Below are 23,911 nucleotides of genomic sequence, written 5' to 3' on the forward strand. Positions count from 1 at the left end.
TCCCATAAAGAAAAGCTGTATTTAGTGGTCCAAGAAATTGCAGTTCCTCCCATCCCTCTCTCATTTGCCCTGCTTCCCTTCCATCTGAGTAACAATTCAAATCAGATGGCATGTTGGGAAAATTTTGTACTTGTTTGAAGGAGGGAATATATCCCCTCTTCTCTTTTGCTTTCTTCCCTATTTGTGACCTTCCTTTTTCTGTTATAGCACAGACCACCTCAAAAACCAAGGATTTTTAATTATCCAAGGACACCAATGGAAAGAATGCTCCAGCATATGCTCTTGACTGACTTCGGCATGGATGGGCAAAGATACTGGAAGCTGTCATCTGACCCTTCCTACTACTATGCTCTCCTCTCCATGGCCTACCATCAACTGTATCTCAGAAGAATCCAGAGGGAGGAAAATGTCCCCTCAGCATGCTTAATAGTGAGGGAAGAGATGGGTAGGAGTGTGAGCATGACATGGCCGGTGCACAGTTAAGAACATCCATGCTGCTGCACTTGTTCTACAATGGAGTATTTCAAAAATAGTGCAGACAGCTCACAGGAATGAGATTCCCAGCAGGTTTTTTTTTCATGAATTCTGAAACGTACCTTGACCATGTTGCAAAGGTCTGTCTTCCTCCTGAGCCTTTTTACAAACTCTTTAGCTTCTGTTAAAGAAGAAGAGGCAGGTGTTTCATATCATTAATATTTTACAGTCTAAAATACATTAATGAAGACATCTTTTAAGTTAGAAAGTAGTTCCCTAGGGGAGATATGGAGGGTAATAGAAGGCACAGCAGGGGCATTGAGCCAGCATTATGGGATGGGCTGGGGACCCTTGCCGCCAAAGCTTGCAAGAAGCTGCCCAGCTCACCACTAGTCCTTTACTGTGAATTAATCCATGATGTGCAGAAAAATGTCTTTTAATATTTTCTTACATTTAATACTTCCAAATTAAGACTAATGCTCTTTTACTTGTACAGTTTCAGGTGAATGAAAGTAATGTTAATATAAACTTGCTGTATTTTGTTTATATAGTTTACATTTAGACCTTTATGCATCTATAATTCTACAGCACTGTTGATATAAGTTGGTTTATTTTGTTCTACTTTTATCCTGTTTACAATGTGCTGTATGTAATTATGAAAAGTATGGTCCAAGAACACACTTCCTCAAAGTAAAATAAATAACTGTTTCTCAGTTGCAGGGAAATCAAATACAAAGCAACTGCTGTAGACAGACAATGATTTTAAAGTGAAAATTTGTGTTTCTATGATATTTGTACAAACCAGAAAAAAACAGGATGTATATACACAGGGCCACAGCTGATTAATTACATACACTTCTTTGCACACACATGTTAAAAATACATTACTATGTTTGCTCTGTCAAGCATTCAAATGTAGGAAATGCCAAAATTAAGCCTGTCTGCAATATTGAGCATATGAATCCTAACACAAACTTTTGCCTACACAGGACTCCTGCTTTACCACTGTGGAGTTGGTCTTCACTCAGTGATCCTCTTAGCAACATGTTTTAGTCAAAATCCTAACACAAACTTTTGCCTACACAGGACTCCTGCTTTACCACTGTGGAGTTGGTCTTCACTCAGTGATCCTCTTAGCAACATGTTTTAGTCAAAATCTTCAGCATAACAGGTATAATGTGTACATATTTACAAACACATTTTTTTTCCAATTGTCTTCTAATATCAGTCATATTTTCCCTATGGAACTATGGCTTTTTTCCTTTTATATTGGACTGCTACAGCCATTAATTAATTTATCAGCATGAAGCCACTTGTAAGAGGAAGAGACAAAATAATATCTGAGTTTCAGAAGGCATGCTGCATAGTATTGGTCTTCTACATGGCCAAAGCAATCATGGCAAGAAACAGATCTGTAAAAAGATTTAAGTGCATTTCAATTTAAGTACATTTCAATTTCAATGAATTGGGAATACTTTTGGCTTAAGTCTGTTCTCATCACATTATGCAAGACCATTTATTTTTAACTGTATCCCAACTAACTGTAATTGTTGCTACTATCAGTGTTACATCAGCTGATTTTAAAAAATAATTTAAGAGTTTTGTAATACAATCTTTTCTGCAGTTTAACCAAAGATTATTTTTGAAAATACCTCTCCTACTCAAACCTACCATTAGACTTGGATGTTTGGAGCAGTAATGGAAAACCTCCCAAAGGATTAAGCATCCAACATTTAACATTTTCACTGAATGATCTGATGAAGTCTATGTGTTGTGCAGGCACCTCCTCCAGGAAATCAGGAAGTAGGATGTTCTCCAATTCCTAGAATACAAATTCATGCTGCTGTATTTGACTGGTGTACCAGAGATATTTACAGCAGCATGAAATAAAATTATATAGATAATTTAAATGTAAGTGTAAAGAAACACATTTTTTTCTTCCAATTAAGCAAGAGGTAAGCTAACTTTTTTAGTAGAAGGACAAAGATCCTTAGAGTAAATGTTGCTACCTGAATTAATTTCTAGACAATACTTAATGACCTGCTGGAAATAAGAAGCAAATTATTTTTATCAGAAAACTGCATGTTTCTATGTGGAAGGTCACTGAGAAATGCAGTAGTGTTCTCAAAGGAAAAGTAACTCTCATAATCTGGAAAATCATCATCAATTGAAATTTCAGTCGCATAACCTCATGCCAGAACCACAAACCACATTTCTAACAGCACACTCCACTGATATTAGGAACTTTCAAATTAATATATAGGAGAAAAATGGAATCTATCCCAAATTCCAGTGTCTCCTTTCAAAACCAAAACTCATACTGGGCTGTCCCAGAAGAAGCAAAAAGATAGAGTTGAGGAATAAACAAAAATCCCATTGTACAGCACAAAAGAAAGAGAGGACTCTTCTCCTTAGAGCTACCAAAAAGACACAAACACGTAATAGCATAACTACAACAAGCAAATGTGTGTGCAGTACCTTGAATAGATGCCTATCATAGCTTTTTAACATCTGGCACACATCTGGCAGGCACATAAGTTCTATTCTTTCAGGCTGCAGAGATGTCCAGAATGACATGATACAGTCTTCCACCTGCCACACAAAGCCCTTTATGAATTTCCACTGATTTTACACTTGTGGAATGTGAAGTATAATTCAGTAAGACAACACACAAACACAGAAGCAAAGGAATGACCATGGAGATGGTCTCTTTGCCTGGGCCCATTCTGGCTGGGCTCCAGCGTAAGTGGAAGTGTGCTGGGGAAGCCACAACAAGCTAAACCTCACCAGGCAGTGTATGAAAGAGGAAGGAACAAAGAATTGTGAGGATGTAATTAAAGATATGTATCCATGGCTATGTGTTATGTGCTCAGCTCAGACTTGTTGATGTGCCAGGAGGGCTTAGGATATGTGCACAAACTCATATTCTTGGAGTTATGTTTTGTTAATTCAGAATTTTAAAATAACTTGACTGAATGCTCCTTTTGTCTGTAAATCATCATCTACCTTAGCTCAAACTATCAAGTAAATAAGCTACCCAGACATAATTTTGTCCTTACAGTTGTTTGCTGTTGTCAGAGTAACTGTTATTAAAGAAAAGGCATACCTTGTCAAGCTTAGCTTCTTTCACCGTTTGTAAAATAACTTGACAATAGTTGTAGTAGTCATTGCCAAGCAGTGTAATCTGTTACCAAAAAGAGGGAACAAAATGATATAACAGGAAAAGAGCTATCTTGTTTTATGGCCATGTACTTTCAACATACCAGTTCATAGGGGTATGTCTCACTTTGTGCTTGTTCTCCAAAGAAGAACTGGTTGAAATCAGGAGAAAGGTAATGAAATGTCTCTTGTTCAGTCTTCAGATAAATGACAGATGGATAATACTGCAAATTCTTACTCTTGATGCATCAGAATTTATTTTGGACAATTAAAAAAAAAAAAGATTGCAATTAATTTGTCAGTTTGGTTAAAGGTGATAAGTATTTTCTTGAAATTGTAGGACATGATTTTATAATAAGATTTATTTCTTCAGAGAAATGCTTGTGCTGCCACACTTGTCTTTTTTTAGAAAATACGGGTGGGTGAAAAGAACAAGAAGGGCTGCCTAAATGTTTAAATCCTAAACTGTACACTAATTTCTTTTCAAAACCAGTAAATATTTAATACTATACAGATTTATATATATATTTTCTATAGCACTCATGTCACACTTGTAATCCTCTGCATAGGGCTGCAGATAGCTGGCTGTGCTGTGGGGATGACAGGACGTTTCCCACTGGCTGTCATTGTCACAGCACTCATCGGGAGGAGTCACACATCCAGCCTCTCATTTTTTCCTCACTTAGGTCTACCTAAGTTTGTTGCCCATGTTCTTCTGGCTGACACCCAACAAACCTGGTGTCAGGTCATCGCATAGCAGCTTGCTGATGGGAGAACTGCCACAGGTTAATTTTGCATCTGCCCTTTTCTGTGGATTGTGCTCTTTTTTTTAATAATTTCCTAGTATTTAAATACTTCTCATGACAATAAACTCCAAGCATGTTGATGTCATCGTTGAGTAAGAGACGACATGTTGAGAAGACACCATCTCAACAGCATGCGGGTCTGTTGCTGTGGGCCGCAGGCAAGGAAGGCTGTGCCCCACTAAGTCCCCTAATGTTCAAAACCTGATCTGTCAGCCACAATTTCTGCTCTCAGTACAGAAAAAATTATTTGAGCTGATGTTAAGACAACAAAAGTATTTAGCTAATGGAGGAAATAGGAGTGGGGGAACTAAGCATGTAGTGAAATTACACAGATCAAGATTATTTTGAGGAAGATGGGCTAGCTGTATTTCATCAGAACATATTAGATAGAAGTTGTAATTAAACACAGAGATAGACATTTCGTTATGTCTAATGTATCTGAAACTCACTGTTCCTTTTTTTTCTCTATTCTTCTTGTAATCAGTTGCATTTTCAGAACTCCAGGAACTTCTACTGTGATAAAATAAATAACAGAAAAAACAAACAAACATTCAAAAGCTCACTGATTCATTCTGTATTTAGTAAGAAAATGAGCTCAAACTCGATAGAGTACACTAGGTTGGAGAATTGTATTTGGGAAACAAACCCCTCTCCCTTTCCTGTCATTTAGTAACCCCATGATTTTCTAACAAATCTGGAACCAACTTCTGAATTTTAAGATTAAACTTAAACATTCATTTTAATGACAATTGACCATTTAACAGTGCAATGACTTTGAATTTCTTGCACCAGAACCATGGGTTTGTATTTCTAGTTGCAGTTTGTTTGGAATGATAATAACTATTACAAATATGAAAATAACAAAATCATTATAATCCTTTTGCTTAGGTTTCACAGTTATTACATTTTCTGCATCACAGATAAGTTTAGATGGCATTTTGTTTCTGACTACTTCCCATTTACTTTGCAAGTTGGCCATGGTGTTCCACACAGTCAGAATTTACCTAGACCTGCAAAGGCTTGACCACTGGCTTGTTGCTGAAAGCAGGCACAACAGGCTGCTTTCTTGTACTTTCTCCTAGATGTCTTCCTGCCTGCTTTGTCGAGGCCGATGGTAGCAGAGGGAGAGACAATGTTGCTAGTAAAAGGGACATGCTGCAAAAATTGGATGTCTCCAGTCAAGCCTCCATCTGCTGCAGACACCTGCTCACTTTCTGTGAAGGCATTTCAAGCTCAAGGGTCCTGCTGGACTTGGCTGTTTGGAAAGGTGGCAGGCTATCTAATCAGAACCTGGCTACTGGGTTTCACTGCTGTGATGGATTACAAACCAGGGTACCACCATATGCCCTGAAGGGACAGAGGACAAAATGCAACAACTTGTCTGCCTGAAAACTCCAGCCACTGAAAATGCTTCCTCTCCGCTCTCTGCCATCCACAGGCTTGGCCCTTGCCACCTTTCCCTCTGCCCTACTCCATGCCGTGAAGGCTGTTCTCCAGCAAAACTACCAATTTGGCTGCCCAAGACAGGGCACAACATTCATGCTGAGTATGTTTGGTAGTGCTGGTGACTATTTTGCCCGAACATTTTAGAGGTGGTGACTGGACAAAGCAAACACATGTACATAGAGATGTTTCACAAGACTTTTTTCAAATAGGTCCTTCCTGCAGATTTCTAAAGCCTGTGAAATGAAATTAATTAATATTTTCCAGCTCCTGCTCTCCCTGAGAAGGCGGCCAGCTGTATCTTCTGCTGCTGCTACTATGGCAACACGTATCAGCATGGCACGCCTCCAGTGCGTTGGTTCCCTCGGCAGCCTGGCTCCCCACTCCCCTGACACAGGGATGTGGAGGACAGACAAGGAGTCCTCTGTGCCCCAGCAGCCAGCCAGGACCTTGGTGCTGGTTAGGTGCAAACACCTGCGGGACACTAACAAACAGTTCTGTGTGTTCCCACTGTTACCAAGAGGGCTGGGACTCACCTGGTGCTCGGCTGCACATCAGAGATGCTCACTTCCCCCGGAGAGCAGTGCCTGGGTAAAGACAGAACACACAAAAGAGGAGGTGGGTGGGAGAAGGGGAAAACGGGAGACAAAAAGATCACAAGGAGTTTCACCATCTCTCTAGCAGAGTCTGGATGATGCTATGGGGTGGGAATTAAAGCTAAAATGGGAAATACAACAATGGGGATGAAATAAAGAATAACAGAGATGCAAATGGGAAAGACAAAAGAAAAATGAAAAGAGGGAAGGTGGTGAATGTGCATGCTTTTGACTGCCAGATTACACAGAGATTAGAAAAGTCAATTTTCTAGAAGCAAAATAATTTTTTTAAAATAAAAAAATAGTACATTTGCTTCACTAGTCAGGAGCCTAAACCTTGCCTGTTACTAGAATCAAAAAAGCAAATCTTACAGAACCAAAATTCAATTACGTTTTTTTAAACACTGCTGTACTCTGAGCCAGACCAGGTACCATTTTAGGGAGAGCTTATCCTCAAAGCTCCTCAAAGTTCCCAGAGGGAACACATTCTATTGTAATACAAATCAGTAAATACCATATTACCTCGTGTCTGTAATGCATTTGCAGACCTCATTGACTACAGCTGCATATATTTACATTATTTTCATAGCACCATCATCAGAGCAGTGGTACACATATCTTCAACGAATTGAAGATTTCTAAACGAACCAATTCATAGGTGCTGTGTAAGACCATCCTCATCACCCCTTGTGAGAAAATGTTCCAACCCCAACACATGAGGTCCCACCAACTACCAAAATGTAAACACCTTCTTTGTATTTAAAGGCAAACCATTATAATCTTACTGCCATTTCTGTGACACCCATAAGCCTAGCTTGCAGGCTGCCAGATCCTTCAGAAGCCTAGCTCCTCACTACCAACACTGTGTGAGTTGCTGGCTACCATGGTCAAGAAATATCCTTTTCAGTAATTAGAAAGAGTCCATAATTTTGAAACCATTTTTTCCCTTGACAACCCACAGGCTAATGGATGTCGTGGTCTCTCAGCTGGGCTCAAGGATCCACTTTCCTCTCTGGTAAGTGTGACAGAAAAAGCATCTGCATGTTGAATTTTATTCAGGCATGGGAGGGCGCAGTAGCTATTCAGGACACCTTCACTACTGAATCAGATATCTCCGGCCCCTGCCTGAGGCAAATGGCAACAAGCCAGAGAAGTTATCCCATTAGAGAGGTCTGGAAAATAGACTGGCACTGGACTGCACTGAAATGGTACATTAAAAATCATCTTCACTCTGACTTGGAAATTTCCACACAAATACACTCTCAAAAATTGAGATTATAGGTCAAATACCCTGCTGCGTTTATACATATGATTACTTATATGAGAACACAATTTCTTCTTGCAGGTAAAGAAGTCATCAGGTTTTTAATTACTTTTTCAAAATTTCAATTTTTTAAAGTAAAAAACAATCTAGACTTTTCCATTGCTGGTTTTATCAGTTTGACTGGATGACAAAAAATGAATGGTGATTTCAAAAAGTACTGAACTGTACTGATAGGACAGTAAAGATTAGTTATTTCCTTCAATACTTAATTGCAAAAAATTTACAAAGCTCCACACATATGGAAACTAGCTCACTTATTTGGTTGAAGCAGATGCTTTTTTAGTATGCGACCTAATTATTTCTTTCAGAGCTCTGCTACTCATCCTTCTCTGGCTGTGTTTTGTGTTTTTTTACTGCTTTCTCTCTGTTTTTTCCTGCTGTGCTATATGAGATACTAAGAAGTAATTGTGACACCCATCTGCCCAGGTGTTGTGGGCCTGCATGTTGTCTTGGGACAGGGACATGTAGCTGAATTTAGAGTGGAAGCTGTTCTAATTTCAGCTGTCTGGCTTGCCTCAACATCTTAGTGTCTTCTTAAAATTGTCTTTAATGAAGGAAGCATCAGACAAGATAATTTTGTAGTTAAGGGACTTTTCTACTGCAGCTAGAAATATGATCTTTGTCTGAATATGATCTTTATATTTTGATTTTTTTTTTTAATCTGAGAAGTTATAGAATCATAGGATAGTTTGGTTTCTAAGGAACCATCAAGGGTTATCCAGTCCAACTCCATTGCCAAGGGCAGGGACACCTTCCACTAGACCAGGTTGCTCAAATCGCCATCCAACCTTGCCTTGAACAATTCCAAGGATGGGGATCCACAGCTCTGGGCAACCTCTTCCAGTGTCTCACCACCCTCACTGTAAAGAACTTCTTCCCAATATCCAGTCAAAGCCTACCCTCTTTCAGTACAAAATCTTTCCCCAGCTCTTCTGATGGCTCCCTTTAGGTACTGGAAGGTGCTTTTAAAGTCTCTGGAGCCTTCTCTTCTCCAGGCTGAAGAATGCCAACTCCCTCAGCCTTTTCTCAATAGGACAGGTTTCTTAAGAACTAATATCAAGATCAGTAGGTGTCTGGTTGATATCAGTCATTTCCCTGGAAAGCATATCCTATTCCTTGCCTTGGCCAAATTAAACACAGTTTTTTAGGAGTAGGTGTCTGGGCAGGCATCTCTGCAGCTGGTGGAAAAGGAGGAGGAGGTCTGGAGCAGCCAGGGCAACAGTTCCCCTATGGTTAAGCATGACCTACAGGGTGTTCCCCATCTCCCTATAGAGGATATGGCTCATTTCCATGAGGAGGGCCAAAGACAGAAGCTATGCTGGTATATGTGGTGTGTCTCTCTCTCCCAGCTGAAGTCCTTCTTTTTGCACCTGCACCAAACTTAGCTAACATTGCTTCTTTGGTTCCTCTGATTTTATAATTTTTTTCCTCATGTTTCTACAATGGGAGGAAAAAAGAGCATCAATTCAAATAATTCTGTTCTCTGTCAGCTCTCATATTACCAGAACCATCACCTTTCCTTTTATGCCCATCGAGATTGCTATTTTTAAATGATGCTGCAGGGAGACACCTTTCTTTCCCTGAAAAGGAAAGATCAGCAGACTTAGCCAGAGACCTGCAATATCCCTTAAACAGTGGACAAGACCTTTCCTCATTGTGGGTGTCAAGCCTTAGGCCTGTTCTGGGTATACTAGGTACAGAGGAAGGGAAGGATATCCTTTCAGCAAACGTGACATGGGAAACCAGCCTCAAATTTCCTATGAATAATTTGTTTAGTCTCACAACAACAGACTGCCAGTTGATCATCTACAGAACCTGACCCTCTGTCCTGTCTCAACATTTACCCTTGTCCCTCTATGGACTTCTGCACCATTACCTGCCATAAAACCTATGAAGAAAGGCAACAAACTTATGGGTGCAAATTTTCCATGTTCTTCCAAAGCGTGCACTTAATTAAGTAACTATCATATAAAATATCACTGAAACAGTTTCAGCATCACCAGATATCTGGGTCCTTACAGGCTGACTTGTATGGTCCTAGCATTCATGCCATAGAATAATGCTGTATCTCCCTATTAAAGAATGGAAACCTAATTACAGAATTTACCCATACACACACTAAAGTAATGTACAAGACTGTAAGAGAATGAGGATACAAACCTGGTCTTCAGAGGCACAGACTGCACCTAATTTTTTCTTCAGTGTAAAGGAGTGTAAAACTGCTAAAACTGCTGCAGAATGGCAGCATTTCTTTTTCTTTTTTTTTTTTTTTTTTTTTTTTTTTTCCTTTCTGGGAAGAAATTCAAGATTGTGGTTTATTTATCTGAATCATGAGCTCAGCCATGAGAATTCTTCCTCTCCTGCCCACAAAATGCTCCTGTCTGTCCTTTAACCTACCATAGTATTTTACATTCATTTCAGAATTTTAGGCTTTTAAGCTTTGCAATCCATTTTTAGTTGTCTTAAACATTTTCTTATTAATGTTATCTTACAAGAGGTGACTTTAAAATCTGATATTTTAAAACCAAATGAATGAAGTATTTTTGAAGTACTGTTTCAAGCAGCAAAAACCCCAGCTAACAAGATTGTGTGTAGGACTCTTCAAAACAGTGCAGTCATTTATACTGTAATACATTTTTCCAGCCTAGTGTTTAATGAGGAAGGTGATAGAATGTCAAGAAGCCATTTAAATATGATTTTTTTGAGTTCCCATTTAGAGTCTCAACATATTAAGCTCTTCTTTTAGGTTCAGCATGAGTTTCTCCTCTTAAGATCTACATGACTAAACCATCCAATTTTAGGAAGACTAATTAGGCAGTGTCTGTTTCCAAAATGCAGCTTGTCTATTAGGGCACAGCACTTAATGGCACAGCACTTTCATAGTGTTTATAATGAGAAGAAAAATATAATGCTACTGTCAGTGTTCAACAGAAGACTTACAGATTTTCATAGACAGAAAACATATAGACATGGGACATTTTTTGATGAAACATTTTTAAAAACAAACCTGAAAAAATTTTGTTCATACAGAAGACAGCAAAAACGTGCATAAAAGGAAGACACCTTCTTGATAGCTATTCCATCATAATGGTATCTAGAAAATAAAAAATATTAACTGTATGATTTTCAAAAAGTAAGCAAATAATTCATAATCCTCTTTTAAAAAGAAAATGCTCATTCTATTTAACTCCATCTGAATGGAGAGCCTCAGATTTGTACAGGACAGTTAGTGAAGTCAGGAAACAGACTCTTAGCAGACAGAGGTCCCCATATCCCCACAGAAGTTGAAGAACTTAGTGCAAGGTGTTCCTTGGCCATTTACAGTAGCTCAGCGTCTGACGGCCCATAAGTGTCATGGCAAGCTAAAACTCAAGAAAACTGCCAGACCTTCTGTAAGATTTATCTGAACTCAGTGAGAAACAGAGCCACCATCTCTGCTACCAAGGTGCTTCCAGCTGGCTCCTCCCAGGCTGGGTCACCAGGAGCCAGAGGAGCAGTGTTGTGCTCCAGAGTCACCTGCAGCCAGGAGCAGGTAACCTTCTGCTGGTGGGGAGAGCATGGAGGCCACCAAACACCATCCCAAATCCTGTCTGCTGTGAGCAGGAGCCTAGGAGTGTCTGAGGTGAGGCACTCCCAAAATAAAGGATCTCCTAGCTCAAGCTGATAGCAAGTCCAGGCTAGTGGAGACAAGTCAGGGCATGTTGTTCTTAAAGCCCATACTTGATAGCTACACAAAATGCTTGCAAAATTATTCAGTCTCAATGACCTTAAAACATCCCTTTTCCTAGTCTGGATGTTCAGCATGTGAGTATAACTTTGGATATGAAAAAGCATCAAACTCTGTGCTCTAGAAGAGAGGGAAGGGAAAAGAAAGGATGTTTAGGAGGAGGACCTGAAGTTGTCCAATTTAAACGGTTTGAAGCTGTACAGCACTTCCATTGACCATTGACTGGGTCACTCCATGGATGTGTGCAAGGACAAACAGCACAATATGGACATTGATCATTAACCACCAGTCCTGTGCATCCCAGATCCTTTCCTGGCCTAGAGATGCAGTATCTGAAGAGCTCTCAGTAAGGCTGTGATGTCTGGCACATGCTTCATGCCAGCCATGCTGTTAATAGCCAGTACAAATTGGAGGACTAAGATCTTTTAAAAAGCAGTCCAGTCTGGAATTCATGCCTTACCAAAACAGATCGGATGTGGTGGTTTTCATGGAATTAACTCTATTTTAATGTCCTTGGTTACACCATGAATTACTCTGGATCTTGTGTTACACACTTGCAACCAACAATTCAGCTGCCATATTACAGTTCTGGGGCTGAAAAGTCACCCACTTTAAAATTTTATGAGAATAGTTATAAATAACATTTCCAAAGAAAGGACACAAACCTGATACTCCCTGCTGTGGTCCGCCTTCTTGTCACCAGGCCTGGGAAAACTAACTGAATAAGCTGTATAAACAAACAGAAAATTAGAGATACGTAGCAAATTCATTCAAAGATGTAAAAATGTATCTGGTATACTTTTTTGTCTTTAATCACTTTGTTTGCTTTTCATAATTTCCAGGCTAATACCTGTTCTTACGTGCCTCTCAAATGGTAACTGTTGAACTAAACTCAATCAGACATTTGCGTACCCAAAGCTAAATAATTTAAAGGATTACCTCTCTCAGGTAGGAATTTTTTTTATAGTTTGCACTAGAAAACTGTGCTCACACCAAGAGACCCCTTGCAGCCAGGGCAGGATCAATCAGCTGAGGGAACTTGAAGGTGCCCTGATGGTTCCATACTCTGCCAGACCTTCAAGCCTTATTAATTTAAGAAGGACTTAACACAAGGGGCTTCACCTACCCACTTACTCTTGGAAGGTGTACTGACAGGATAGGGCCAGATTTACTTGTCTTATAAGGACCTGAATCATCAAGCTGCAAGGCAACCTTTTGACCACTGTGCTGGTGTGAACTGAGGTTGTGCAGCATCTGTCAAGGTCGGGCTCTACAGAGTAATTAGATACTGTCAGGGTTTTATAATCCACTTCACTATGATGATTCTGCATGAGCTGTCCTGAGACTAACAGAGACTAACTCAAGACACCTGGGTCCAGGACTAACCCAGGACACTCTAATATTCCCAATACAGCAGGAACAGAGGATTTACTCCCTGTTAGCAAGGAGTGAGGAGAGTCTCCACTGAGACTTGCTGAGCAGCACAAAGATGGACTCTGCACAATGTGTTGCTGGTCCAAAGGCCTGGTAAAGGACTCACCAACACACACCTCTAGTTTTTATGATGGACCTGTTCATTGCATGTTTCTGCATGCACCTACCCAAGCTGCTCCCTTTCTCAAATTGATAGCTTAGCATAATCCCATTTTTCTAAAAGGACAGCCTATGAAACTGGGGCTTTTTGTGGCACAAAACATATCCTTCCTCCCGCTGCCATTCCTTACAGAAACAGTAATGTATTTTTGGGCAGAGGGATAGGGCAGATGAAATTAATAGTGTCTTCAACCACCATAGTTTGATCCATATGGGGCTGTGAAAGCCCTTGCAGTCCACACGCATGGAGCACAGTCAGGTTACTACAGCTTGGTAAATTATTAATAGCTCAGCCCATTATAGGCTGTGGTGTTTACACATGCACTCAGGTTAAACCAGGATTGCTGCAGTTCCTGCTCTGCTCAGTTTCTTGCTACAAGGTCCATTCTCCTGCTGCAGAAGGCCAGACAATTTCAAGCCACTGGGGAGCTGCACCCCAGCTTGCTGCTTTGGGATGTGTCAACTTGCACTGCAATGCACTGGGTTGATTGAGGCTGCGAGCAAATAGTTACAAGCAGCAGCCCACAGCAGCTCTGGCACGTCAGCTCTTCCATGTGAGCAGACTCAAGCTTCATCTGTGCCTGTCCCAGCTTAAAAGTCAAACACATTAAGGTAAACCACATGAAGGCTTAGCTTACAGGTGGTAACTCAGCCGTGCTGGAGCACTGGAAGGGTACAAGCAGGATAGGATTAATCTCATCTACATGGCTACAAGGCAGAGAAGTCTAAGATAGTCGCTGCAGACTATGTAGTCAATGGGGAAAAAACAAATGGCAGTTCTGAGGCCCCTTTCATCTGAGCTGTCTGGGTTGACTCATATAGTATGAGGAAACATATATAGCTACTTATTTCTCTCCAGTGGCTACCTAGAGATTTTTAAGGTGACAAGCTTCATGACCAATGCCTATGCTGAGCCAGGCAAATTCTACCCAGTCTTAGCTGATGGGTGATGATCCATTAAGCTGTGGTAATAAATTACACCGGAGCACTCACTCAAATATTAATTTTCAGCAAAAGTGATTTAACTTATGCAGTAAAAAAATTAGATTCAACTGAATTGAGATAAATTATTCATAGAACGGGGCTAGCCATACAAATAAAATTGACTTCAGATACAACTTGTACTTAAATTATTTTGGGTTTGTGCTAAAACAGTGCTTACTAGCTCTTACTATTAAGAGTAGTAAGAGCTACTAAGAGTAGCTACTTAGTAGCTCTTACTTTGGGAATTAATAGAAAGTTAGCCATAAAAAATAAGAAGTTCTGAATTCTGAATAAGAAGTCTTGAACAATAAATAATCACAGTATATTCCTTAATTTGTTAAAAAAGTTTGAATAGCTATGGGTGTTATTGCAGTTTGGATTTCTAAGTGTCAGTTGTTCCATGGGTTGTATCAACCTCTATGTAATAGAAGAATGGAACTGTTAGAAGGAGATTCAGTTCTACATCTCCAATTGTTTTGCTTGACTGATTACGTAGCAACTTTTTAGGGTATGTTTGAAGCAAAATCTCTTCAAGTATACAGAAAAGGGAAAGCATAAACTTATGTAACAACCAAAGGTGTCTTTTAAAGACAGAAGAATCATCTCCTTGGAATAAGTTGTGTAACTTTCTGCTGTTAAAAAAAAAGAAAACTGTAAAACTTTCTAAAATATATTGGCAAAAGAAATCTTTGCTAGTGTATTATGCACCAGTTCCCTGAAGAAAATAAACTCCATACCAAACAATACTCTTTCCTCTGGTACAAATGCATCTACATGAAGGCTTAGCAAAAATACAATAGAAAATGCACACATAATCCATTACATATGCATTCTTCTCTGATATGTCTTTTGATATGCAGTGTGTATATTTGATGATCAGGCTATCTCTTTAGGCCTCCCTACTTCTTATCTTGTATCAACTTCTCTTGTATCTTGTATGCACTCTGTACCTTTCCAAAGGTGGATGGATGTACTTGAATCTTGAAATTGGCATTGCAGGTTTCAATATACAGCTCATATAGTAGCCGGCAGGGTACAGTGCATCCTCCACACAAATAGAAATTATCAGCTAGCCTTTAAAACAAAAATCAGCAATTCGTTTATGTCAGAGTTAGAATAAAGAACTGTTAGATTTTTATAGTTTATCAGATTTACAGTGAACCCTGCAATAGTCATTCTGATTTTATAGAAGCACAGAATCAAAAAGAGCTACTTCCTTTGTGTTAATCTGTATCCTGGGAAACAATATACTTTTTCATATAAATATATATATATACTCTCTGTTTATTTTTAATTTTTAGAGCCCTATATTCCTTGCTTTCAACATGTAAGAGACGTCATGTGAGATTCTGCTAAGAAATTAACTAGTTCTCAGAATTTTTAAATTAAAACAATACAACTTAGTAATACTAATATAACATTAACACCAATACAGATAGTATTTGAATTTCTCATATGTAAAATGTTGTTATATCAAAGGATCTAACTCAGTGCACAAACTATAAAGGACCACATTTTGTTTTCATATAACCTCACCGATTTTAGGATAAGTTTAATAGGAGAACAGAGTTTTAATTTACAGTTACTGTATAACAGAACTGTCAGGACTGAAACAGGTTTAAGTGTTTAAATATCCATCCTCTTGCCAAATCCCTATTCATCCTACTAATCAGAATGTCATAGCCAAGTAAATGCAACTACTTGTGTGAATAAGGTGAGGAAAATGTAAACTTGGTTACTTATTAGCCTAAGATATTACCTTCACCAGGAGAAAAGTTATCTTTAATTACAAAATAATGCCAATGGTTTTGATGTCAGGATAATAGGCTACAGTACATATATGGGAGCAAAGCTGAATCAAAGGAGCAGAGGGATTAATTTTCAAAGCATGACACACTTCTCATATCATGGTGCTTTCTTGCTCTGACTGTTTCTGTTCTACCAAATTATTTATGCATATTTAATTATCAGCTGAATGCCAGTGCAGCACAGTGCTGGTTACTCACTGTGTCTTTACTGACAGTCAGGTTGGTTGGGAAAGCAGACTTTTCAATTCAATTGAAAAGTGTGTGAAAAGTCAGCTGGATTTTAAATCAGCATCCTCTGCTTTAGTACCCCGACTTCAGGCAACCCAGTTGTTTATCTTAGTTGCTTTGTCAGTAGACAGTGGATAAGATGTACAGCAAATCAGCTTTCTAGAACAGACTGAGTAAGAATATGGTCTCTGTGTAGTTGATGATGTTTACCTCACCTGTTATTTGTGCCTTCTCCCCTCTTTCCATTGAAGAATGCTATCTGCTGCCCCCCAAATGCATCACCTATACCTCGTTGAAGACCATCTCCTCACCCAACAACCCAAGATGCTCTGCTGGGCTCCCTGCCAGCTCCTCACCACCTCCAGCCCCACCATCCAACAGCAAAAGCTTCATGGCTAGACCTGAGCATAACCTGCACCCAAAGATAGGGGATCTGCTGCTCTAACGGGTATTTCCCATCATCAGGCTAAAAGGTAAATGAAATTCATTCTACATAAGAGTCCTGATGAGCTCTGCCTCCCAGCAGGCAGAAGTGCTTTTTCTTCTAGAGCATCTCAAAACTCTTCACAATTGAGCAGTCTCAGAGGAGATTAATCTTAAGTTCAAATTCATCCTTAATATAACATCACAAGAGTCATTGGAAGTGCATCAGAAATTAATTCACGCTCCAGTAGCTGGTTTCTGCCAATAGCTTTCCCTCAGCATTTAACTACTTAGCGACAAAGTATTTGGGAATTCCATTTCGTGAATTTTTTGTCTATTAAGCTGCCAGTCTTTTTCAAATAGTAAGTCAAACACCTTCTTAGTGCTGACACATAATACAAAAATATTTCTATCAGGAAAGCAATCTATGCAGAAAAGAGCACAGCACTCCTCTTCTTGCTTACTAGCCCCAAGGTTTTCAAAACCTGAGTTTTTATGGCATGCATCAAAACAAAACTGTGAAAAAAGACAAAAAAATCTAAAGGAAAGTGTGGTAAGGGAAAAAGGTAGAGGTTAAAGAAAAAGCACAGAGGGAAAGACCTCCTCTATTTATCTACTGTGTATCCACACACTGTGTAGGGTTTTTTATCCTATTGATTTTAGGACCTCACATTTAGGGTTTGCCACCTATTCTGTGTGAACCCTTAGCAGCCAGGCCATTATACAGGCTGGCAAATCTGCTGTTAAACCATTTCTGGACCAAAATCTGGTTTGCTACTGGAAATGCGCCAACTGTAAAATGAAGCTGAACATTCAAAATTTTTCAAAACATGAAAAGAAGGTTGTCATGATGAAAAGAATCATTAGTTCATCCTTTCAAGGATTGCTTCTGATTCCGTTTTATGCTGTGTCTAAGACTGTTGGATGAATGACCTGGTATGAATCTCTTCCTTTAATCCTTTCAGAACGGGAGCAGTGGTATCTATATCACAGTGAAAAAACCGACTAACTCCCACTGCTCATGTATGGGGGGAGTAAAATTATTTAAGATCACTTGCTGATGAGTTAGAAGTTTGTATGTGTTGTTACTGTTTCACAAAAGCTTCAACATTATTTAGGAGCAGGACTCATTTGTGGAGAGAACCCTGGTTTCTCTTTGGCTGTCACATGGTAGATCATGCTCTTCTCAAAACCCAAGAAAACAATGGTGACAGCTTTCCTCCACTACACAAAGTGTCTCATTAAGGAGTTCGACCTTCAGCTCAAGAAAAAATAACCTTGGAAAATCTCAAACATCCAGCATCACCCTGTGTGCCTGTGTGCCACCTCCTCGCAGCCACCTGTGTGCTGCAAGAGCCCACCAGGCAGGGAGATCCTCAGGAGCTGCCCCGCAGCATCACATCCAGTGCATGGCTGCCAGGGGCCAGATCCCAGCCTGTGGGTAGGCTGAGACAAAATCCCATTCCCCCGTGTCAAACCACCTCCATATCACTAGGGCTTGTGGCAGAAGATGGTCTTTCAGGGGAATTTCCCTGCTTGCTTGGTATCGTTTATACATCACCACGATGATGGGGCCTTTGCAGCAAACCGCGCTCTTGCCCTACGAAACCGCGAGAAAAGTTAAAAGCAGGGCTCCTGCACTCCCTGTGGCAAGGCACATCCTGCGAGCCCCACGGGGAAGCAGAGACAGCCGCGCCACCTGCCCGCTCCGTCCCGGGCAGCGGGCAAGGGGACAACACCCACCACTGGAGGACGGGGAGGTAGGTGAGGGAGGTGGGGCCGAAATAAGTCATGTCGGCCGGCTCCGGGTCGGGCTGCGGCGCCGCGTCGTCCATTGGGACGGGGATGGTGGGGCCGGGGCCGGTGGCTGCCGGGGCGGTCGGGTAACGGACGGCGGGTAACGCCCGCCCCGCGAGCGCTCCGCGCGGACCCGCGCCCGCCCCGCGCCCGCCCCGCGAGCGCTCCGCGCGGACCCGCGCCCGCCCCGCGCGGCCCCGCGCCGCCCCGCGCCGCCCCGCGCCCGCCCCGCGCCGCCCCGCGCCGCCCCGCGCCGCCCCGCACGGTCCCGCGCCCGCCCCGCGCCCGCCCCGCGCCGCCCCGCACGGTCCCGCGCCCGCCCCGCGCCGCCCCGCGCCCGCCCCGCGCCCGCCCCGCACGGTCCCGCGCCGCCCCGCGCCCGCCCCGCGCCCGCCCCGCGCCGCCCCGCGGCGCTTCCCGCAGCGGCGTCCGCGCCCTGCGGAGAATTCGGGCGAGCCGCGGCATTCCTGGCACCCACCCACTGCTCTGCCGCCTGATGGGCCTGTTTTTTTGTAGGAACTGCAGGAGAGAAAAGGAATTCTTGTCCAAATCGGAAAGCGGTGTAAATGGCCGATCGTGCAGCGGTACTGCTGAATATCACGTAGTAGCAGGAGAAGAGGGAATAGTTTCAGACTAAGTGTACGTTTAGATTATGTGTTAGGAAAAAAATCTTTACTATGAGTGTGCATGGCACTGGCCCAGGCTGCCCAGAGAAGCTGTGGACTCTCTGTTCCTGGAAGTGTTCAAAGCCAGGTTGGATGGGGCCTTGAGCAGCCTTGGTCTGGTGGAAGGTGTCCCACCCGTGGCAGGGGAGTTTGGGACTCTTTATGGCCCCTTACCACCAGGCCATTCTATGATTCTGTGATCACAAGTGCCATCTAGAAGGTTTTGCACATCTTTAAAGCCTTCCTTTCAGAGTTTTCAACAGGGATGCTGCAAACTCCCATAACTGTTTAATTTCTCTTTGATACAGATAGATGAAAGGTCTGTCTGCTCTGCTGAAACCCTGTAAGCACTTTTCCATCACAAGCATCCATTATGCAAAATGAGCTTTGCTGCCATGTGACTGACAAACATAAATTATGTATGGCTGGAGCATCTAAAAGCTTACTAGTCCATGGCTTTGGGTTACATCAGAGCTCAGCTTCTCAGAAACTCCCACGGCTCCCTCCTGTTAATTAGCTTCCTGAAATCCCCATGTGTGACACAGACTGGCTTGCTTCTTTCGTTATGACAATATGACCAAAGCCAACACATTGGTAGACAGCAGTATTAAAGGGGGGGCAGGGAGCACGATGGCAGGAAAGGGAATTTAAGGTGGCAGGTTACTTTGGCAAGGTACCTTGATGTACCTTGTTTTGAAGGAGCAGTGCACGCAGATGTCATGTATGGTACAGGTTGCTTTAAGTCTGTGAAGCCTTATGCTGTGTGGAGAAGCCCATGGGAAGATCATGTTCACTCAAGGGCCCCTGAACCAAAGCCTTGAAAATGCTGTCTGCCAAAAACACAGGTTGGTGTTAGTACATGCATTGTAACCAGTACAGTCTGCCATCAATAACTGTGCTTAATGGCCAATTGTGGAAGCTTCCCTTAGTAGCTGCAGTTTTTGGTATTGATTTTGTATGTCTACAGTCTGCTGACCTCCAATGTGGGACATTGAACTTAGACAGCAAATACTCCTGCAAATGCTGTAGAGCAAATCCTTTCTCAGGTTGAAGTAGGTGTTGTAAGAACTAACAACAGTGAGGCAGCAGCAGCTGTAAGGCTTGTGTGGTGTTGCCATGTAAGTACTCCCAGAGCTTCTGCAGCAGGTCTGGCAGTAGATGCTGCCCGGGACACTCCCTGCCAGTTGAGGTGTGCCTTCCATTCTGCACTCAGAGCAGTGCCCTCCACTCCATGCACTTCAGGAAGAGGAAACCTCATCTCCAGTTTCCAACAACTGGCTTGCTTATGTGTTTGCATGTGCTTCTGAGCCCTGGTCTTAGTTCTCAAGGTTCATGACCAACAACTGACTTTTTGGGACTGTCTGAAACTCTACACAGGGAAGTTCCCTATGCCCAAAAACATCTCAGCAGGAAAAATCCCAAAAAGCATTTACAATTTAGCTAAAACTGAAGAATGATAAATAGAATATTACTGTGGTAATAGACAGAAGTAAGGGAAATGACACAGATCAGAAAGTCCCTGGCTAATACCTCATACTCAGAAAGGTTTTGATGAAAAGAAGCAAATGCTGCACAAAAAATACTGTCCAGTTACTGTCTATAGCTTGAGAGATACCAATTAGGTCACAGCATTTTTCCTGCCTAGTTTGCAGATAATGAGATAGACAGGTCTGTGCGCTGTTCAGGTCTTGATTGATTAAGGCTTTCCCATTTTTTTCCAAAAATGACTCTTTACCTCTCAGAGAATTCTAGCATGTGCTGTTTGTTTGTTTGGTTTGGTTTGGTTTGGTTTGGTTTGAGTTTTTTTGACAAGAGGAGGAGTGAGTGGGAGAGAAGGGAGATTCTGTCTTTAAATGTCAGGCTGTTCACAGAATTTGGTTGAAAACCTGAAATCAGTTTCTTCAGTTTAAACTAGTCAAATAGGACTGGTGGATATAGATTAGGTCAAGCTGTAATAAGTCTTTATTCTTGCATAAGCTGAAAGATGCAAAGCTCTTTATTGCTGTCATGGACATACTCCTTGCATAAAATTACAGAGTATATAATGAACATGTACTTTGACTGAAAAAAGATTTGGTATAAAATTAGGAATATGGTTGAACAGATTAAAAGGTGTACAAAAAAGCTTCCTTCCTCTGACTTTCACCCATAACTAGGACAAATTTAAACCAAACTTTGAGGTAATCTCCAAAAAGTTGTAAGGAGTGTCTTTAGCACAAAATTGCCTGTTCAGATTACTGTCTGCCCTCAGCTCCCCCATCCCATATTCAAGAGAAGATTTGGATACCTTGGGAGATTTGTAAGGTAAACAGATTATGTAAGAGCTCTTGCTGGTGACAGCTGTCTTGTAAAGGCAAGTGCTAACATCTCTCAGATATTTACAGTTTTAAAAATAAGTACTTTATTAAGATTTTTTTAATACTTAGGCAAAAGTATGTATGAAATAATAATTAAAGCAAATTAATCTACTATAGCTTCCACCACTACCAGCAGCAATGAACATATGTGACTATAGGAAATTGTGTTTTCCCTAGAGCTGCAGAGGCCTGAAGGGTATTTATTGCATTCATTCTCATGTAGGAAGGAATGGGTAAAAGAGCTTGAAAAGGAAAATCAAATATACAAATTCTTCCCTCACACCCACCAAATCAAAGTTCTGGAGCAACATATCATTATCTTTTCCATATGGAAAGTTAAAAGAATTGGGTCACAGTGTAAAAGTCCCGTTGGACAAAGGTAAATATCCCAGTTTGAGAAATGTGTCAGTACATTTTATTAGTTTGGCGTTTGTTTGTTTGTTTGTTTGTTTGTTTGTTTGTTTGTTTGTTGTTTTTCTACCTTTACTAATTGGCCTACAAGGGACAAAATTACATCTGTGCAAAGGTTTACTCATTTTCCCTTACTTTGAGATCTGAATAATGCCAATGATCAGGCATTACCTAAATCTGATCAGTTTACTATGAGCAGAGATCTTCGGTCATAGTTACCTTTCAAACTTCAGTTTGAAATAGATCACTTGAAAGAATCAAACAAATGCAATACTTTAACAATAAAGAATGCTATGTACTTCACAAACCATGCATTTGGACCTGAATGCACATGAGGAAGAGGAAGGCTCCTCTCCCAAGTGCCTATAGCATGTGAATTCTTGTATGTATGAAAATCCAATTCAGCAAAGAATGTCAGCATGTTTGTAAGACTGCTTCATTTCAGCAAAGCATTTAAGAATGTGCTTAAATTTAAATACGCACTTAGCTGAATCGTTCCACTGAGTGGGGATTGATGGCTGAATTGAGGCATTAAACATTAATGAGGGAGTTGGGAGTACAAAATAATATGTAAATTGGGATATGTCCTGTCATGACTAGAATAAACTGATTCAAACAATACAATCATTGCATGACTAAGATCTCTTGAAAGATGTGAAACCATTAGAAATACTTAAGACCTAGTGACTTGAGATGGGACACAATCACTGACAATCACTCAGGCCTTCACTCATCTCAGATCACCTGGTTTTGGAGTGTCTGGTGGAGAGGCTGGGTGAAAATCTCTTCAACACGGTAACCGAAACACTTAACTGACTGTTGCCACATCATTCATTCCAGATGCTGCCCAGGGCAGTGTCATCTACTGATCTTTTGACTAAGATTAACAATGACTTTGACTGCTTTTGGTCCAGCCGCAACTGGGAGCAGGGACTGTCTGAGCAGCTCTGTCCCTCCTGTCTGGAGAGCCTCTGGTGAGAACGCATCCCATGGGGCACTGCCGGTCCCCCTCGTGCTCCTGTACAGGGCAGTGCCTCTAGGGAGCTAAGAGGAACTAAGAACTGTGGTTTCCACTGTGTGCTGACACCTGCTCTTTGTATTTCTTGCTCTTTAGTCCAGTTTAGGGCAGCCAAACAGTTTATACAGTGACTCATGAAGATGGAGATATAGATAAAAACCTATCTGACCAGAAGAGGCTGAGGTAATGCTTGCAGGAGAAAGCAACTGCTTCATTTCTGCTTGGCAGAAGATGTGGCGCTTGCTCCTCCAAGTAGAAATAGCATTTTATGATGCTTCCCTGATACATTCTTTTTGTGGTTTTGTTTTGTTTTCTACGTCTTGGGTGCATACTGGAGTTAACTTTCTGTTTAATATGACAATTTATTAAAACAGCTGTGCTATAAACGCTGAAATAGTGATGCTAGGTTTGCATGTTAGAGTAATTTGAACAGAAAAAAAAATTCCCTACAATAAAAGCAGTCATGAGTCATGCAGAAAAGCCCCATCTCAGAGGCTAGAAACAGCAGCTCTTACATTAGCTCCTGTGCCTGGTTTGCAGATGACATGCAAAAACCCTTGATTGTATTTGTGGGTCAGGAATGTTTGCACAATTAATCAATTAGTTCGGAAATAAGGAATGGCATTAAGGGCAGCTTTCAAATGTATTCACAGTAAAGTCCAACTACAAAAGTTTTGAAAACAGAGAAAAACATCACCCTCCTCCAAAAAAATAAATGCAGACTTTACTGTGAAAAGAGATGCTTTCTTTTTTCTTCTTAATTAAAACAAAGGGTGACAATGTTTCACTTAAATAGCTACATTAACCAATAATTTTCTTGAAAGAACTTGTTGAAAGATTCAACATAGTGTTTGACATAATTAAATGACAATGCAGTTAACAGTTAACTCCTTTGAAACTGAATTTTATTGCAACAAATACAAATCCTGCCTCAGTAATTTTTGAAGGTTAAGCATATGTTACATGAGTGATGTAGTTTTATTTTCTCACCTTTTGAATATCTTAGGCCAAATGGTACATCAGAGAAACATTATATGCATGTAGTGTCAGGGGTGATATGACTAAAACTGCATGCAGTTCTGTATTCCTATTATTCTT

The 23,911-nt window shown here is 41.0% G+C and overlaps 1 protein-coding gene across 7 annotated transcripts in view; it reads right to left on the minus strand.

The window, feature by feature from the left end:
* The window catches only part of RFX8 (regulatory factor X8), a 49,777-nt gene that overhangs the window by 15,211 nt on the left and 10,655 nt on the right, over window positions 1-23,911 (minus strand). For 2 of the 7 annotated variants that reach the window (XM_085582976.1, XM_085582963.1), the window contains exons 1-11: window positions 18,309-18,463; window positions 15,057-15,180; window positions 12,195-12,256; window positions 10,810-10,896; window positions 6,419-6,469; window positions 4,889-4,952; window positions 3,738-3,872; window positions 3,581-3,658; window positions 2,953-3,066; window positions 2,146-2,296; window positions 597-655 (exon numbers count right to left, since the gene is read on the minus strand). In XM_085582976.1, the coding sequence (XP_085439102.1) occupies window positions 597-655; window positions 2,146-2,296; window positions 2,953-3,066; window positions 3,581-3,658; window positions 3,738-3,872; window positions 4,889-4,952; window positions 6,419-6,469; window positions 10,810-10,896; window positions 12,195-12,256; window positions 15,057-15,180; window positions 18,309-18,400 (1,017 nt within the window). In that variant the 5' untranslated portion in view covers window positions 18,401-18,463. Of the gene's footprint in view, window positions 1-596; window positions 656-2,145; window positions 2,297-2,952; window positions 3,067-3,580; window positions 3,659-3,737; window positions 3,873-4,888; window positions 4,953-6,418; window positions 6,470-10,809; window positions 10,897-12,194; window positions 12,257-15,056; window positions 15,181-18,308; window positions 18,464-23,911 lie in introns of those variants that run through there. The other 5 variants (XM_085582970.1, XM_085582989.1, XM_085582983.1 and 2 more) reach the window with 5 other exon arrangements.

Source organism: Lonchura striata, chromosome 1 (genome assembly GCF_050655825.1).
Source record: "Lonchura striata isolate lonStrDom1 chromosome 1, ASM5065582v1, whole genome shotgun sequence".
Taxonomy (NCBI): Eukaryota; Metazoa; Chordata; class Aves; order Passeriformes; family Estrildidae; genus Lonchura; species Lonchura striata.